Below are 17,657 nucleotides of genomic sequence, written 5' to 3' on the forward strand. Positions count from 1 at the left end.
GTTAAGCCTAAGGTAAAATCTTGTTTTTAAATGTTACTTAAATCTGTTTGGATAACTGAGTGTTTAACATTTCAATGACTAATCTATACATGCTTATTGCGTGTCTAGATTACGCGGATGGAGTACGTCCACACCAAGAGTCTGATATACAGAGACGTAAAGCCAGAAAACTTCCTGGTTGGGCGGCCAGGAAGCAAGAGGCAACACACCATCCACATCATTGACTTTGGTCTGGCCAAAGAGTACATAGACCCCGAGACCAAAAAACACATCCCCTACCGGGAGCACAAGAGTCTGACTGGGACGGCACGCTACATGAGCATCAACACACACTTGGGAAAGGGTAAGAATGTTTCTGGAGCAGGCCTGTAGTTTGATGCACCCTTTAGATTTGCATAGACAAGATTTGCCCACATTTACATTTAGTTTATTGGGGAAGTCCTAACGGTTCTGTGTACAGATACATCAACAACATTCACTCGGCATTCTAAAAACTGAGCTTTTTAAAGCAGTTTTTGTTTATCACAGTTATTTGTTTAAAGTTACTGTTCTATAGTAGAATTCATCTTTGTATTTTTTGCTGTTGTTAATCATTTTTATATAGTTTGGATGTAAGAGAGAGAAAAAAACCTGATCAGGTGTGGTGTAAAACAATACTTGATTTGTTTTTAGTCAATATATCCCAGCCATACCTTTTGGGTATCACAAACACATAAAAGGCCTTCTCATTGTTGTTTCTCTGCTCTGGGCTACTGTAGTTACAGGCCAAGTGCAACATGTTGGATTCGAGGGAAGTCTGTCCACTTTCTATAAATTATGTGCTCATTTTATAATAATCAAAACATTGGATCTTAGTTTCAGGTGATTATACATCATAGTAAAAAATCCGTTATGGATAATGTCTTCAACTTCTGTGAAAAGATCTTCCTAAATCTCACACACTGGACCTTTTTAAGTCCAACCAATCAGCTCAAGAGGTGATTTCACTGATTAGTTCTTCCCCTCTTCTTGTAAGAGTGCTAATCAGTGGGAGGAAGCCTTCAGACTGTTAGAGTTGCAGGATTTGCCCCCCGCCTCCCAGCTTAATCATGGCCTTTTTATAATGTACGTCATTAATTGAAGTCCTGGATAATTATGTTGCATTTCATACTGCTCAGTCTCCCACTAACCTTACCAGCTGGCTACAAAATGAATGTATTTCATGCAGGTAACACCATTTTCTCTTTCTTCTTCTAGAGCAAAGCAGAAGGGATGATCTGGAGGCGCTGGGTCACATGTTCATGTACTTCCTCCGAGGAAGCCTACCCTGGCAGGGCCTAAAGGTACTTTTGCGTTCTATTTGACATCATCCAAATGTGGGGACATACTGATTTATATTAGTCTCCTGTAATCCTCTTAATGCTTAGAATAGAGATGCATCTTTGCCTGCAGCACTCTTTACTACATTATCTCTTCTATACCTATCATCATCAAGACCTCAGGGACAAGGAGCTAACAACATCATCATCTAACACTGGGGACATCTCAAGGTCTCCCCACATCCAGCTGATTGTTTGTTGAACCTTAAAGACCCTCTTTGTCACCCACACAAAAACTATTTAGACCTCTGGGAATGTTTCATGTGGTATTGCTTAAAAAAACCGGATGCAAACTTAAAACTACTGTAGATGAGGGCTCGCTCGTTCATTTTCAACAAAGAAATCCAACTCCATGCATGCTTTGCGCAGTGCACTGAGAGAGATTAAAGCACTAAGAAACACCGGTATGACGACAGGTGCAAGGAGGGCAGGTTACAGCTGCAGTTTATGGGCTGCCTGCAGGCGTCAGAATCAAAGGTGTACAAAGAAAGGACTGGAAGACACGACGCCTCATCTGAACATTTGCTATGTGGGAGGAAGCTCCTGCTAGATGAATGTGGGGGATGTCTGGTGGCTCGAGCCAAAACAAGTTTTCACCAACACACTCATGAGCCGTTGGCATCAAAATACAATGAGGAGTAGAGTGACCAGATGAAGTATACAGCACAATGCTACAGGCTCATAGATATGAGGATAGTGGGTTTACATGGGCAACACTAGAGTGCTGATGACTCACGTTTAACGTCTGATGATCATGCATATTTGTAAATGTACTGAAGTGCGACCATTTTAGACGCATTGGACTGGTGTAAAGTGAGGCTATAGATTGACACAGTGATACAAAAGTTTAACATGGTTAGAGAAACATTGAAGGAACATGATAAACATTATCTGACAACACAATCTCCTGACTTAAACTGCCTTTTTGTTTTTGGGACAGATACTGACGTTTACAGTATCAGATCTAAACATCTATTTTTGAGTAGCTGTAGCTTCCGGTAAAAGTGGTCTAGGATTGTGCTGAACGGGGGTTCCTGTGTTTACTGGTAACATGGTGAAAGTCTTGGAAGAAAAACAAGCACAAGCACCAGCCCTGTGTGCTATTCATATCTGTATTTGTCTCAAGAATTCAGAATGACCAGCCAGGAATTGCATCTGCCTGCGAGTCAAGTGCCTAATATAAAACACATTTGAATATTTCACCCATTTGTTTAAACTGCCCACCACTATGTATTTGTGTTTATTTTGTGTGTAATATTCCTTTTTCTTGTCTCCCTTTCAGGCGGACACTTTGAAGGAGAGGTATCAGAAAATTGGGGACACCAAACGAGCGACACCGATTGAAGTGCTTTGTGAAAGCTTCCCTGGTCAGTAGACACCAACAGCTTCCTTTTTTCTTACATTTAATTTTGTTTCTGTCTTATTCAATTAGATTTCAAGTTAACGTTTTTCTCTTTTGCTACAGAAGAGATGGCCACCTACCTGCGCTATGTGAGGAGGCTGGACTTCTTTGAGAAGCCTGATTATGACTACTTGAGGAAGCTCTTCACGGATCTGTTCGACAGGAACAGCTATATCTTTGACTATGAATATGACTGGGTCGGCAAATCACTTGTGAGTGCCACTTACCGAAACAACTCAAACCCTACCCTCTTCCTTTGATTAGACCACCAAGTCCTCAGGCTGTAGTTGATTTATTGATCTCACTGAAATAGTTTGTCAATTAAATCATAACCAATTCATTTAGCAAACCGCCTCATGTAAAATTGCTCACGTTATGGTTGCTCGATATTTTCATTTTGTAATTTTTGACACTAGTTTTTGTCTTTATTTCTCTTTAGAAGGGACAGTTCTCCACTGAATAAAAAATGCAAGTTGTTCCTCTTACCTGTAGTACTTTTTATTAACCTACATTGATAAAAGTGCCAACAAGTAAACGTTAGCCCCTAATCCTTCCTTCTTTCTTTTCATACGGCTGGGAGGTATAAATCTATAGAAAGAAAATTGTTCCTTGAGGAAACTGTTAACAAATAGGTCATGATCTCGGAAAGAGACATTACTCTTGAGTGTATATTCGAGAGACTGCAGGCATTTCTACAGAAGTGCTCAAACCCTTTACAATTCACATTTAAAAAAATTGAAATCACTAAGGTAATAGTGACACAATATGATTTTGGGTTAAACTGTCCCTTTTTTAAATGGTCTTAATTGTGACACTGTTTGTTTCTTTGTCTTACCTACAGCCCACACCAATAGGCCCTATCCCCAGTGACACGCCCCTGCCGCCCAGCAGCAGAGACAAAGCACAACAGCAGACCAAAAACCAGGTGAGGCCACTAGCAGTAAAACACAACAAACATCACACCCACCAACCAATCTAGCAACCAGCCATCTGACCAACCAACAAGCTAGTCTGGTCATTCAGGTTCCTCTGTGAGGCTTCTTTTGTTGTGTCCAAGTGTAATCAATTTTCTGGAGAAAATGGCTGTCGTTCAGTTCTCCATAATTCATGTTCCTTTCTACAGTCCGACTGCTCAGCAGTGACATCACCTTTCCTGAAAGTCTCATTCAGACAATAAGACTTGTACAATATTGATGCTTTACCAGTAAATGAGTCGACATGGACGATCATGAGGCAGGTTCTCCTCCAGCTGGGAAACAAAGCACCGTTTCCAGCTTCGATTTATTCTTCACACCGTGCCACTCTAAGCTCCAGTCATTGCATGCACGAGTTGAAAATGCAATTTGCATTGTTCATACCAGTAATGACCAGATATATGCTTAGTGTGTGACAAAGTGTTGAATTGATATTTATTTTGTTATCTTTTGTTAGCATGCTATCCGAGCCTTGTTCTTTTTTTGTTTAGTAACAGGGTAGAACATTTTAAAGAAATCCTTCTGATAGACACAAAACACGGAAATCAGGTTGTATTACTTGATGAGTCTGACTCATTGTTTCCTGTACAGCCAGAAAGGGAGTGCATTAGATTTTATGATTGGACTCTAACCTCTTTTTACGGCTTTTCATATTACAAAATTGGCTGGGCAACGTCTTGCCACGCTTTTGAACCTTGCACAGCACCGCCTCCAGTTCAAAGCTCATTTCCCGTGACTGTAAAACCCTGTAACATCCTGGTTAAACAGTTAGCTGCATTAAAAAAAAAACACGTGTCTGTAGTTTCAGGTTATATTTATTGATTATTAAAGTATACAGTCAATTTGTTTAATTAAACCTGTGATGCTGTTACTCGAATACTCAATACAGTAGTAGTGTGTCTGTGATGAATTAAATATGCAGAGCTAGTTGAGGTGATCAAGGCTGTTTTGTTTTACTCCTGCATGACTTTAACAGTGTGTTTATTCTGTGCTTCGCATTAAATTTAGCTTCCCTCTACTCCTCTATTAACATAGTTTGTCTTAACAAGCCTGCTTCTGCTTGGAAGATGTCTTCTTTAATTTTTTTGTTTTTGTTTTCATTCACTCCCATTCCTCCTTGTCCCTCCTCCCTCAACACCTCTACCTCCCCCCCACCCCCCACACACACAAATTCGTCTCGCCCCCAACTCCTCACCCCACAACCTTCCCCCACTCTTCCTCCTTCTTACCACCTCACGAACGCCTGCCTCAACCCTTTTTGCTCTTTGCGTCAAGTCGCCTGAGCCCAAAGGAAGTGAGTCTCAGCCCACTCCAGTGACCAATAAGGAGACTCTGGGGTCGCACCTCACAGCTGAGCGGCTGGGGGGCTCTGTTCAGGTACTGCTGCTGCTGCTGCTGCTCTGGTGGCTAATGCATGAAGCCACATTGTTCTGTATGTGTCTGACCCCCCCACACTGACTCTGCACTGCCTGCCTGTCAGGTGCTCTCTCTCTCTCGCTCTCTCTCTATCTGTCTCTCTCTCTCTCTCTCTCTCTCTCTATCTCTCTATCTGCATTCCACTGTTTGAATCCCCGCGTGTCAGTGCTTTGCTTGTTCTGTTCGCACTCACTGCTTCATTCGTCTCATCTGCTCTACAGGCAGCCCACAGGAAGGGCCATACAAAGATGGCATTTAAAAAGTGACTGACATGCAAACCTCATAAATTGAAGAATCTTAAGTCCTTAGAAAAACAAATTATTAATTGATAGGCTAAAAGCAGATTAGATATCTTTTTCTTCTGAAATTCCCTAAATAAAATTCTGGTATAGTCATCTAAATAAAAAAATCCAAATATGATCAATGTTAACTGAAAAAGGCCAGTTGTATGCCTTTTTGAAAAGCAGAGGCTTCTGTAATTGCGGCACAAATATGCTACCTAGTGTTGGCTTATGGAATTGCAGCTTTAAAGGGATATGTTCAAAATGTTCACATGTTTTTTAAGACATTATTTACGTGCCCTTATACACACCGAAACAGTTGTTACCATTCCTCCTGTTGCAATACTAGTCCTCATTCATCTTAAAATATGTTTGACGCTTCAGCAGTCAGAGTTTGTTCGATCAGGGGTTTTCAAACTTCCCTCATTTCAGTTTGAGTTTAATCACATTTGAGTTCAACAGTCTACAGCTGACATTCACTAAGTGCTTCAACTTTAAAACATTGGGCTTATCGCTGTGTATCTTAGAGGTTTTTGGAACCAGGAGGACTGATAACAGCAAGCCTGTTTCAATGTCCATGTGGGCACTTTACTTCAGTTATAAAACAAACATGAAAAAATATGAGCCTAAGCTTCAAATTTATGTGAAGTTTCTCTGAAGGTCTAATGCTGAAGCTCTCCTTATCTGAGAGGAAACATCAATAGAGTTAAACAAGGTTACATATTTTTATGTGAACGTTCATTCCCACCCTGCAGTCAGTGCTTCTCAGTATATTTGTTTGATTTTTCTGGTCTCCTCTTTGCCCTTGTGCAGGTCATGAGTTCAACAAATGGCGAGCTGAACACTGATGATCCCACAGCCGGACACTCCAACGCTCCCATCACTGCTCCCACCGAGGTTGAAGTGGCTGACGAAACCAAGTATGGAACAGCTGTCCAGATGCTCAGAATACTTATTGCCAGCAGTAGGGTTGGGGTTTAATAGCAATTTAAAGATTCTAAATACCGGGCTCAATTTTATTTATATAATCTAATATATATAAAAAAATAAATCTATAAAATATTTCTTTTTTGTCAAATCTAGATTTGATGACTCTCCTTCCCAGACATTATCTAGGGAGCACTACTCACTTAACTCACTTTGTGATAAAAGTCATGTTGCTTCCTGATCTACACTTTAAAAAAACAGCTGTGCAGCCAGCCTCTGAAACCAATCCATTCAGCCGGAGTCTACATTTTTTTTAGTCAGATGCTGGATTTAATTATTTAATTATGAAAACGTATCTCTATTATGTCCCCTCTTTGTCGGGCCATGTTTCTTTGTAAAAAGCTAATTAGAAATGGGGTTTACATGGCCAAGACTCGTTCTCTAGAATAAATGTATTTAAGGAAATGTAGGAATGTTTTATCCACTAGCTCAACTACGGCAACTAGGTTTCTTGTTTGACATGACAATAAATAACAAGCTTATTGGAGAAAGCATGTAAACACACTGAATGTTTTCTACATTGCTGTTTGCTTATAATAAGGTAAAGGTTGATCAGAGTTGATTTCAGTTCATGAGCTATTGAAACCCAACCCTAACCAGCAGTATGTTAAACGTTTTTTAAAATTTATAATTTGTATGGATGTGTCTCAAAATGTATAATTTCTTAACTAAAAGTGCCCCTTTGTTGTCCTATAGGTGCTGTTGTTTCTTCAAAAGGAGAAAGAGGAAAGCCCTCCAGAGGCACAAGTGAAAGAAGCGCACGGAGAGAACTTGAAACATTGTGGTCACTGTCAAGTTTTAAATGGAAGCAACTACACAGACTCCCCCTCTGTCCCTTATCTCTTTCCAGCTTCCCCCTCACCTCTTTATCCCTCTCACCTTATTCCCACTGTCACTCTGTACCCCCCCCCCCCTCGCGCTGTCTCTGTCGTTCTCAGTGCTCCCTGCTACGGGCGAGTTTAAGGAATGTTGCAGTTCTACTGACTCCACAACAGACTCTTGATTCCTTTATCGACGAAAAATAAACGTACATGCATTACAACGGGGGCTTGAGAAAAAGTAAAAAAAAAAAAAGCTGTAACAATGAAACTCGAATACCGTGGCGTGAATATGAAAAAAGATACTGTTTGAAACAGTTGTGTATTCTAGATTCCATAAGAGCGCGTGTTGTCAGCTGTTGATCAGGGGAACCATTCGAGTGGTTCACGTGAATGAAATCTGCTCCTTTTTAGGATTTTTTTTTCTTTTCTTCCTTTGGTGTGTGTTTTGGGATCAAGGTAAAGAGGAAAAGGTGAACTATGCTGATGTTAAATCTGAGCGACACAGGAAGCATTTCATCTCTAAAACTGAATTTGGAGGATTATTATGTTTTTGTTTTTTTCTTTTTTTGTTATTGAATCCTCAGTTTTCGAAATCAAATCCCTGCATTGAAAACTTATTTTTATGTTGTAGTGTTCTGGAGTTAAATTTTGTTCTTCACTCTGGCTTTCTTTCTGTCTGTCAACGTGGACTTTGTAGCACAGTCACTGGCCTCAGGTACTGTGGAAGATCGAGAGAAACAGATATTAAGCTCTCTTATTATTATTGCACTTTTGGAAAAAAGAAAACAATTACAGTGGAAAACTCAAGGGTTTGAAATTAACAATTACGAAAACAACCTAATAAAGACTGATCTAGGAAGAGTCCTTCACAACGCTTATATCTGAGTTATGGAAAAATGTTGTCGATTTACATGAAGAAAAAAAAGGATATGTCTTTCCATTTTTATTTCTTACTTCAAAAATAATTTACCAGGAAATCATAGTTTGTGCCTTTCTAAGTAAAATGTTTAAAGCTCAAGTGAGTGTCCCGCAATGAGATTTATGTAATCTGTCCCAAATTGTGTGTGTGTGTGTGTGTGTGTCTGAGAGATTTTGTGAGTGTTTTTAATGGCTGTGTGCACACCATTTGCTCTAACATATAAGCAGTATACATCCCTTCCCTTCATCCTGACATATGTAAAATGTACACATCTGTACAGTTGTGTTGTTGGGTTTGGAGATATATTTGAATTGTGTGAGTATGTGTGTCAGAGTGTTGTCTGGTATGTTTGAACCATTGTTTCTTTTTGTCAGGAGGTCACAGTCAGACATGGCCTTAATGAGGTTTCTTGTTTGGGAGGTACATCCATAGACTAAGTGGCTCCATCGTGTCTCTGAAGTTGATGGGCTGCTGTTTGTTTCTGAGACTGATAACAAAGGAACCTTTCCAAAATTCAAAATGCACTGAACTGTAAGAATAATCAAAAAAACATTTGCCCTTTTGAGTTCCTTGCTGCTGCTGTAGTTCCTCATAGAGCTGCAAATAATGAGCTGCACATTCTCACATTTGAAAACCTTAAACCATTGAATGCTCGTCATTTTTCTTAAAAAAGAAAAAGATTAATTGACTTATAGAATGTTTTTGATTTGAATTTATTTTTAATCGACTAATGAAGCTTTAGTAACAGGTATGTCTGTCTCTGCCTTTGTTCAGGATTGTTTTAAATCCCTCCTGAAGTTTCTAACTCATGAGAGATTGAGTACTCAAGCTATATTAATATTGCACTTTCATAAAAATGGGGAACTCAAAAAGATAAATATACTGCTATTATAATAAATAACACTATTGACATTTATTTTCTTAAACCGGTTCAAATCAAAGCAGCAGCAAGTTATTCTTACAAACGGGTCCAAAAACACTTGATCCTACATTTCCCACAATGCAGATGGTGCATGGTGTGTCTTTCATTACACTTTTCCTGCCACTTTAAACACAACTTTGCCAGTTTATAATGCAGGCTTTTAGTTAAAAATGTGGTGTGTCAAACCCAGATGTTTGTCAGCCTTTACAAAGCCCCCCCACCCCCCAGGACTGAATTACTCAATTTTGTGAAATGAGTGTCCTTTTAAAAACACCGCCTGAGCCTCAAGAGCATTCAAATTAAACTAACCCATACCATGATCACTATAATGTGTGTAAAGAAAAGGAAGTTACGGTGTTTTTCCACTTACAAACCCAAACACAACTGCCATGTAAAAAAAGAAATATTTACACATTTTGCTTGCATTTAATCTCATACTCTTTTAAGGTGTCTTCAAATATATATTTTTTAAGTTATGAAGGGGATCTGTTTGTGTAAGCATGATTAAGAGGACTAAAGTGGGTTTGAACCAGTCGCCATGTGAAGAACAGAAAGAGGAACCAACTGTGTTTGGTAACGGTGTTGTAACTCACGAGTTTTCACAGCTCATAACCACGGCTTTGTTATTGGTTTAATGTAACCTTTAGAGACACGACACATTTTCGGATGCTGCAAGGGACGCGCACAAGCAGCGCGCCTTTACGCGTGAACTCGTAGGTGTTAACGTTGATTTAGGTGCTGCTCATAGCTGAGAAAAGCTTTTGTTGGCGCATTAACCGGTTCAGCTGACCAGCATGGGGACCCAGTTTGACCTAATCCATTACATTGCGTTTTATTATATGTTTAACAATTAAGGATATTTTTGGAGATGCTCAGAACAAGGTTGAACTCTGTTTTGCTCTGTTAGTGTAACTATTTGCATTATGTATTTGTAAATATGACAACGACAGATCTCTTATTGTGAATAAAGGAAGTTTTATCACAGGAGTCAAATCAATCATGGAGCAGTTTGTGCCTGCTAGTCGCTCTCTGTCAGTCTGCAGGCGGGTTTGTTTCGCTGCAGGACATTTTCTCAGCGACCTGTGCTCCTCCATGTGGTTCACATACCTGCTGGTCTACCTCCACTCCGTGCTCGGCTTCAGGAGCACCTATGCAGGTGTGTTGCTGCTGATCGGGCAGATAGCTGACGGAGTATCTACGCCTTTGGTTGGATATCAATCCGACAAAACATCGTGCATCTACGGCAAGAGAAAAACCTGGCACCTTCCTAGGTAAGTACCAGAGAAAGTATGTTGACTCAAATAAAAGTACAGAAGTATTTCCAGCAAAAAGAGCACAACATATCATACAGAAAATGACTTATAATCAGTATTCAGATCTTGATCAAGTAGGCCTAAAGTCTAATGCTGCAAGTAGGCTACAACTACTTTTCACCATAACGCAATGTTAGCAGTTGTGTAGGGTAACGAAGTGTACTTAAGTACAATTTTTTAGGTACTTTACATGTTTTGCCACTACAATTCAGAGGTAAATGAATTTTACTCCACTACATTTATTTGATATTTTTAGTTACTTAGATTTTAATTAATGATGTGACATTTAATCAACACTTAAATAAGACCTTTGTTACACCTGGAGTAAATTCACAAGCTACCCCTGCAGTATACAATGTCATTAAAACTAGCTGCACCTTTACCAGCTTTCATAATACTTTAATGCTTCAATAATTATACCCAAAACATGAATATTATTCTGAAATGGACCAATCTGCACAGTGAGTCCTTTTACTTTTGTGACTTTAAGTTGATTCAGATGCTAATACTTGAGTAACATTTTGATTGCAGGACTTGTAACAGAGAATTCTTAGAATCTGAGACTTTTACTTTTACTCAAGTACATCTTCCACCTCTGGATCTGGAAGTAAGAAATCATGCATGGTGACATCACTTAGATTTTGCGGCGAATAGCATAATAATGTATTAGTTTATATTTTCTATCAAAAGTGTCAATCTGCAAAGAAAATAAACGTTTGAAATTAATGTGGTGGGGTAAAGGTAAATTTGTTATTCTCAAAATGTTGTGGAGTCTAATCATTCTTAAAAATGATAAAATCATATTTTTGTTTTCCAGGAACGCTTTGTGTCCTTGTATCTTTTCCATTCATTTTCAACACATGCCTGGCCTGTAACGACAGCACTCCTCAGTGGGCTCAGACACTTTACTTCTCTCCCTTCATTATCATCTTCCAGATCGGCTGGGCAGCCACGCAGATCTCACACCTCTCTCTCATCCCGCATCTCGTGTCCAGCGAGAGCGACAGGGTGGAGCTCACCTCGTACAGGTGGGTGACGTCATCACGTAGACTGTCCGGATTAAATATAAACAAAAAATACCGTCGTTTTATTTAATGGAAAGATAAAATCGTTACATGGCACATTTTAGTATGTTTATATTTCTTATATTTTAAGGGAAGTCGATTTGACTTTTATTTTTGAAAAACTAAAGTTAAGCTACTGCTCCTCCCGAAGACATTTCTGACATCGCTTAACATCAAAAACAACTAAACTTCGGTTTGGTATGAATAAAACAAATAATAGCTCAGATGTGCTGGAATGCAGATTGTTTTACCTTCAGACAGTGCCAGGCTAGCATGGATGGATTACTGGCAGACCTAACAGACAATGGCCTGTGCCCCCCTGGCTTTCACTTACAGAATATCACCGAGAGACTTAAAGTGACTTAAAAGACACAAAACAACTACACAGAGATAAAACAGCTGCAAAGAGACTTACAAAACTACTAAAAGTGCCAAAACAACCATGAAGTCATAGGCGGCAGGTAATGCTCAGGATAGGGACCAACTATCATACTTGTTGGAAGCACCACAGAAGAGTAACTGTGTTTAGGTTTATATGCACAGACTGATCAACAATAACTCAAAGCACAGGAGCTACTAGGGGCTGGATTTTCATAGCAGGTGCTAAGGAATTTTGACTCAACAAATATTTTTTTATTGCAGAAGGGCGCAAACAAACAACCACAATCAATTTCAACACAGAAATTATTTGAGGATTTACTAAACACTGTTGCTGTCCCATCTAAATTCTGAGAGCCGCAGTTTCTCCTTAGCGAGGAATCGCCCTTTTGTTGAACCATGCAGTCACATTTTATCTATTCAGGCATCAAAGCTTGTGTGACTGCACTGTTTTGCAAACAATTTTTAACCAAGTTCCTCTCTGATCAGTTGGTTAACAGTGGAGCAAAATGAAACTTCCTATCATTATGTTCTTTATGATAGAGCAACAACATTTGCAGTTCACAGTAAGCTTTAACAGTTCAGCAACAGTAAAAGGAGAAAATAGACAGTAGCCTATTATGTGGTAATGATGTCAGCAAAATTACCTTTTGTCATAGTCATCACATGAACAACAGTTATGAGACTGGAATATTTTCTTGTTCTGTATCTGAAATCATGAGGATCAATTATTCCATAAAATCTTTTCTCTTGCTTCCTGCCCAATCTCTCCTATTTCTTCTGTGCAGCCCTGATCTAAAAAGTTGTGACAACTTCCTCAAATTCTGTCCAAACTATAAGATCGGCTGTAACAGCCTTATAATTATTTCCTTATTGTATAGGTATGCCTTCTCTGTGGTGGCCAATATCACTGTGTACACTGTGGCCTGGCTGCTCTTTCACTTCCAGGCTCAGCACAATGGGGACACCTCCATCACAGATAACCTTGGCAAGGTGGACATCCCCCTTTTCAGAGTAAGAAGATGCAGCCACAGAGGTAACACTTGTGCAATTATTAGGTAACTACTTTGACCTGATGTACCTCTCACTGTCTGTAGACTCTGGCCCTGGTTATGCTGGGTACAGGAGCTTTATTCTCTATGCTTTTCCACGTTGGTACTAAAGAGGAAGTGACCGATTCAAGGAGCGAAAATCAGATGATTCTACCATCCCCCTCGCAGGAAGCGTGGCCTGATCTTGTGTTTCAGTGGAAGCATTGGCTGAAGGAGCCTTCCTTCTACCAGGTGAGTCCTAAATCTGATCTGCTGATTTTTTTTGTTGTGTGTGAATGTCATACCCTGAAACCATTAGCTTGCATTTATTTCTCTATGTTGTGAAGTCTGCAATCATGTTGGTCAAAGTTACACTTGCATTAGCAGGTATGCAGTTGCAATTTTCAAATGAAGCTGCATTAGCTCCAATAATAATGATATAACATTAGCAAATCTAAACTTGATTGAGCGTGACTGGGGTTTTGGCTGGATGTGAAATCTCAAAATAGTATGAGCAGCAAATTAGTTCAACATGTCTAATGCAAAAAACCACTGAATGCGATGGGACATGTTTTGTCTTGTTCATTTATTTTTGATTACATATTTACTCTTATAACTAGTTTTATTAATTGTAATCTCCATTTTAATGAACTTTATGTTCCAAAAGCTCAATGAATATAAAGATGTAAAGCTGTGTAGCATACATTCAAAATGGTTAACAATAATGTAAATACGGTTTTCTTTGTTGGATTTTGCACCAGGTGGCTTTCCTGTACATGTGCACCAGATTAATAGCCAATTTATCGCAGACCTACATCTCAGTTTACCTCACCAACTCACTAATGTTACCAAAGGTAAGATTACACAACTAATTATATGAACTAATCTGCACAACTTCTGTGTAGTAAAAAACAAAACAAATTTCCTCTCTCTTCAGAACTACATTGCCATTATACCTCTGGTGATGTACATCAGTGGCTTCGTTTGCACTCTGGTTATGAAACCAGTCAGCAAGCTCATGGGAATCAGTGTCAGTCTCTACCTAACAAATTATATTTAACAACTCAGTTAACATGTTAGCCAGAACACTCTTTTGTTTTATTAACTTATGTCTGTTGCATTATAAATTAGTGATTTGAGAGAAAGGTTGTGTGGAAATTATTAATGTGTTTTTTGTCAGATTACCTATTTGGTCGGCCTGTTGTTGGTAGTTGGATTCGCCGTCTGGGTGCTTGTGGACAAGAGCATGGGAGCTGAGAAGATCTACGGAGCTGCTGTGCTGCTGGGAGCAGGTACAGCCTCAATCCTGGTCATGGCCTTGTCCATGACAGCCAAACTCATCGGGGAGCAGACGGTAAGGAAACAGCCTACAGCACTTTATAGCTTTGAAGGAGAATCTACAAGGTCCAAAAATAATGAATTCCTCCTATCAACAATATATTGTCGTTGTCCAAAGGCTGATATTTGTTATTCCACTGTCATAGAGCAATGGTTGGTGTATTAGCTTGTGTAAATGTACTGATTGTTCATAAACCGTCTGTACATGTAGTAGTAAATGCAATGTGTGCTGTGTGACTTCTGATCGAGTAACATTAGCTTAAAACTACAACAGCCAGATGATTAAGGAAATTAGACAGCACTTTATTTATCTGTATTTGTTTTTAAGTTAAATTATATATTTGTGACATAGTTTTAACGATTTACAGAAACAAAGGGGCTTGTGATTGAGAGACATACACAGGATTGGACAGTTGAAAGGTAGTGAGAGGGAGACATTGTTAGTGTTGTTCATTTCTTGGAATTTGTTGGCCAAAGAAAATAGAATCTTTCAAATTTATAAGAAATTGGGCTACAGCGAAGCGCCACGGCAGACGACAACATATTCTTTGAAAAAGTGAAACCTATCAGACAACAAATATTTAAAATCACGTGCCACTTCAGAAGTTAATACAAAAGTTTGTTTTACTTTGAGGTTTAGGTTCAAGTCAAATGATTTCTTGATAAATCTCATCACATGTCTGAAACAAACAGCTACCCTCTTCTTTAAAATGCCACATCATAATCAGCCCACCATGCAGTCACAGGAGAGTTAACTGAAGATATTCAGTGTGATAAATATGTGTTGTTATACTAAGAATATTTAACTAGTCTGTTCATTCTGGTGTCACTGGATCACAGTCCTGTTTTAGGTAGCTTTTGGAAAGCTGTGGGTGGGTTTGAGGTTGGTTTGCATCAGAGAGATTTTTACTGCATCTTGTCCTTTTTCACCCACTCTCTGAAAATAATGTAATGTATGTTTCATTCACAGATATATAATAGTCTCCATTTCTGTCTTGTTTGGCAGGGAAGTGCAGCCTTTGTTTATGGATCAATGAGCTTCACAGAAAAGGTGGCTAATGGTCAGAGTATCATTCTCATCCAGAGCATACGGCCATGCGGGTGAGTCTTTCCTCTGCCTTTAAAAGTCCTTTCAACTGATTCTATGAACATGTTTGCAGTAAAGGACAAGGGCATTTACCACAGACTGATAAACCACAATTCACCTGCCTGTTTTTACTTCCCAAATATGTTCTCACAGTCCCTTAAAGCCTCTTTAAGTTAAGTTATTCACCTTTTTTTTTTCTCACTACTCAACTTAAGTTGAAGCAATAACTCCTTGTAGTTCATAAATATGCCTTTGTGTAGCGGAATTTTGTTTTTTTCTTAAGCCTTGCAACATACAGTACCAAACCAAAAAAGGCACTTGGAGAGCGCAGACTTCTTTTCAAGGCTGTTTCCACAAGTGAAACATAATGTATGTATTGTGGTAAACATGTCTGTATTTTAAGGCAGAAGTCAACACAGATTTTTAAGTTAATTTGAAAAGTCGCAAGCAAGCTCAGTCACTGATATTACAGGGTCAGGAAAAAAAAGTTCCTTGGTCCTTATCTGGCCTAAGCTAGTACAGAACAGTATCTCCACAACACAGCTGAGTAATTAGGGACATCATTGATATCATTGTCTGTGAAATTTCAGTAAGGAATAACAGTTTGTTACTTGTGAATGATGATGTTTCAATCACAGTATCCTCTCCACTCCAATATGTAATTGGTTATTTCTTGACCCGTTTTTCATACTTCCACCAAGATTCATGAACGTCTGGCCAGATGGAAATGAATCAACACTAAACATATTCCATAACCTCCTTGGCTCAGTCAATACCATATTTTTTTAAATGCGAAAAGATTCAAGCAGCTTCTGAGCCGTTTTACAAAAGCTTTACCCATTGTGTTCTTCTTTCTCTCTTACAGCACAGAGGACTGCTGCCAAGACTGCATTTGGTTTTATCGTGGCATCATGGTGTCAGTAACCGGGGGCGTGGCCGTGGCTGCAGCACTGTGTCTGTGCACCGTTGTATTCTGGCCAATCAGGATACGGAAAAGTTAGGGCTCAAAATCTACACATAACCTATTATAATATGATCGTAGAGGTCGGTGTGTTTTATCCTAGATTTTTCTTCAGATTTAGCATTTAAATCCGGTATTATTCAGCTGGATACAGAGTACAATTGTATTTAAGTTCTTACAATTTGAGAGCTCTTACAATATTTTATCATGTAGCTACAGTACTTTATCATTTTTTTTCAAATTATTTTGAAGCTTGGATAGAGCCTTTGTTGCTACACAGGTTAAATGGTTTGGTGGCTAGTACTATGCTACCACCTAGTGTATGAATCTGTAACCACAGTGCTTTTCCTGGAGGGGCGTGTAGGTTTTTAAGGAGAAATACTACAGGCTGAAACCTAGTGTCTTTCATGCACTGATCAAATTTGAGATTTCGTGCTATATTGTTCCCACAGCATCTCTTTCAGACTAGTGAAAAAATAAACATCCAAAATACACGTCAATGTCTTGATGTCTATTTTTGTAACTTTGTTTGTTTGTTTGATAGATGTCTCCTAATCTCACTAAACGTTAGACAACTCCTTATTTGCATATTTAAACATAACATGGCAATTAACAGGTATATATATGGTGATATATTTAAGGATGTTTGACCTGATTAAGTTTTGGATTCTTTTCTTCAAACTGACTATTACCTACTTTATGAAAGCTCTCCATCACTGGGTACATTTTTGACTAGAAAATATTCTTTAAATATATTTAGATGTCTAGAATAAATGTTGGAATTAAAGAAAAGTAAAAGTGATTAGACGTATGTATATAAGATCTCTGCCTCAATTGTTTACTTTGAATAAAGCCAATTTTCATTGAAAGTGAAATTCAGTAAAAAAGTAATACTGTGTTACACGTTTAAGGTTTCACAATCAGAACAAAGGTAACATATCATAATCGAAAATACTCATCTGCAGAAATGAATCATACTTATAGTTATTATAATTACGGACGGACTAATTGTCCTGTAATGTTGCAGCTTTTAAATTACTGTGCTGGGTATCTTAACCTAAAATATAAGTAATTCATGAGTTGATTTATATTTGTAGCAATATCTGCAAAGTTAATAACGCTAGTTTTGCTGTTGTTGAGTAACAAGTTGTTTTTTGAACTGTAGAGTTTTATAAGAAAATACTTTTTAAAGTACAAGTACCTCAGGTTTGTATTTAAGTACACTTACTTTGGAACACCGCTGTTCAATAACTACTTGGTCTGGCGGTAGACTACGATGATATATATACTACACACTTATATTTGGTAATCATTTCTCTAATATTGAAAGTTACTTTTCTCCAGTGTCTCGGTGTACTTTTATAGTCTCTGTAAACCGCAGATAGCCCGACCTCTGGCGGATGAG

At 38.7% G+C, this 17,657-nt stretch overlaps 2 protein-coding genes across 4 annotated transcripts in view; both read left to right on the forward strand.

The window, feature by feature from the left end:
* The window catches only part of csnk1g2b (casein kinase 1, gamma 2b), a 29,723-nt gene extending 21,466 nt beyond the window's left edge, over positions 1–8,257 (forward strand). Inside the window, 8 exon segments of the mRNA XM_063891091.1 lie at positions 109–343; positions 1,237–1,322; positions 2,641–2,725; positions 2,824–2,972; positions 3,602–3,685; positions 5,010–5,111; positions 6,245–6,351; positions 7,115–8,257. Coding sequence (XP_063747161.1) covers positions 109–343; positions 1,237–1,322; positions 2,641–2,725; positions 2,824–2,972; positions 3,602–3,685; positions 5,010–5,111; positions 6,245–6,351; positions 7,115–7,169 — 903 coding nt within the window. The 3' untranslated portion in view covers positions 7,170–8,257.
* Positions 8,258–8,493: 236 nt separating this feature from the next.
* Positions 8,494–16,746, forward strand: mfsd12b (major facilitator superfamily domain containing 12b). Of its 3 annotated transcripts, XM_063891094.1 has the most exons (9): positions 8,494–10,344; positions 11,205–11,421; positions 12,717–12,849; positions 12,933–13,118; positions 13,628–13,720; positions 13,804–13,896; positions 14,047–14,220; positions 15,211–15,305; positions 16,157–16,746. In XM_063891094.1, the coding sequence occupies exons 1-9, from the start codon at positions 10,080–10,082 to the stop codon at positions 16,290–16,292; spliced, it is 1,392 nt and encodes a 463-aa protein (XP_063747164.1). In that variant the 5' UTR covers positions 8,494–10,079; the 3' UTR covers positions 16,293–16,746. The 3 variants fall into 3 exon arrangements, with proteins under 3 accessions (XP_063747164.1, XP_063747163.1, XP_063747162.1); XM_063891093.1 differs by lacking the exons at positions 8,494–10,344; positions 11,205–11,421 and having other exon boundaries at positions 12,216–12,871; positions 13,000–13,118; positions 15,175–15,305; XM_063891092.1 differs by lacking the exons at positions 8,494–10,344; positions 11,205–11,421 and having other exon boundaries at positions 12,216–12,849; positions 15,175–15,305.
* Positions 16,747–17,657: the final 911 nt, after the last annotated feature.

This window comes from Eleginops maclovinus, chromosome 9 (assembly GCF_036324505.1).
Source record: "Eleginops maclovinus isolate JMC-PN-2008 ecotype Puerto Natales chromosome 9, JC_Emac_rtc_rv5, whole genome shotgun sequence".
Classification (NCBI taxonomy): domain Eukaryota; kingdom Metazoa; phylum Chordata; class Actinopteri; order Perciformes; family Eleginopidae; genus Eleginops; species Eleginops maclovinus.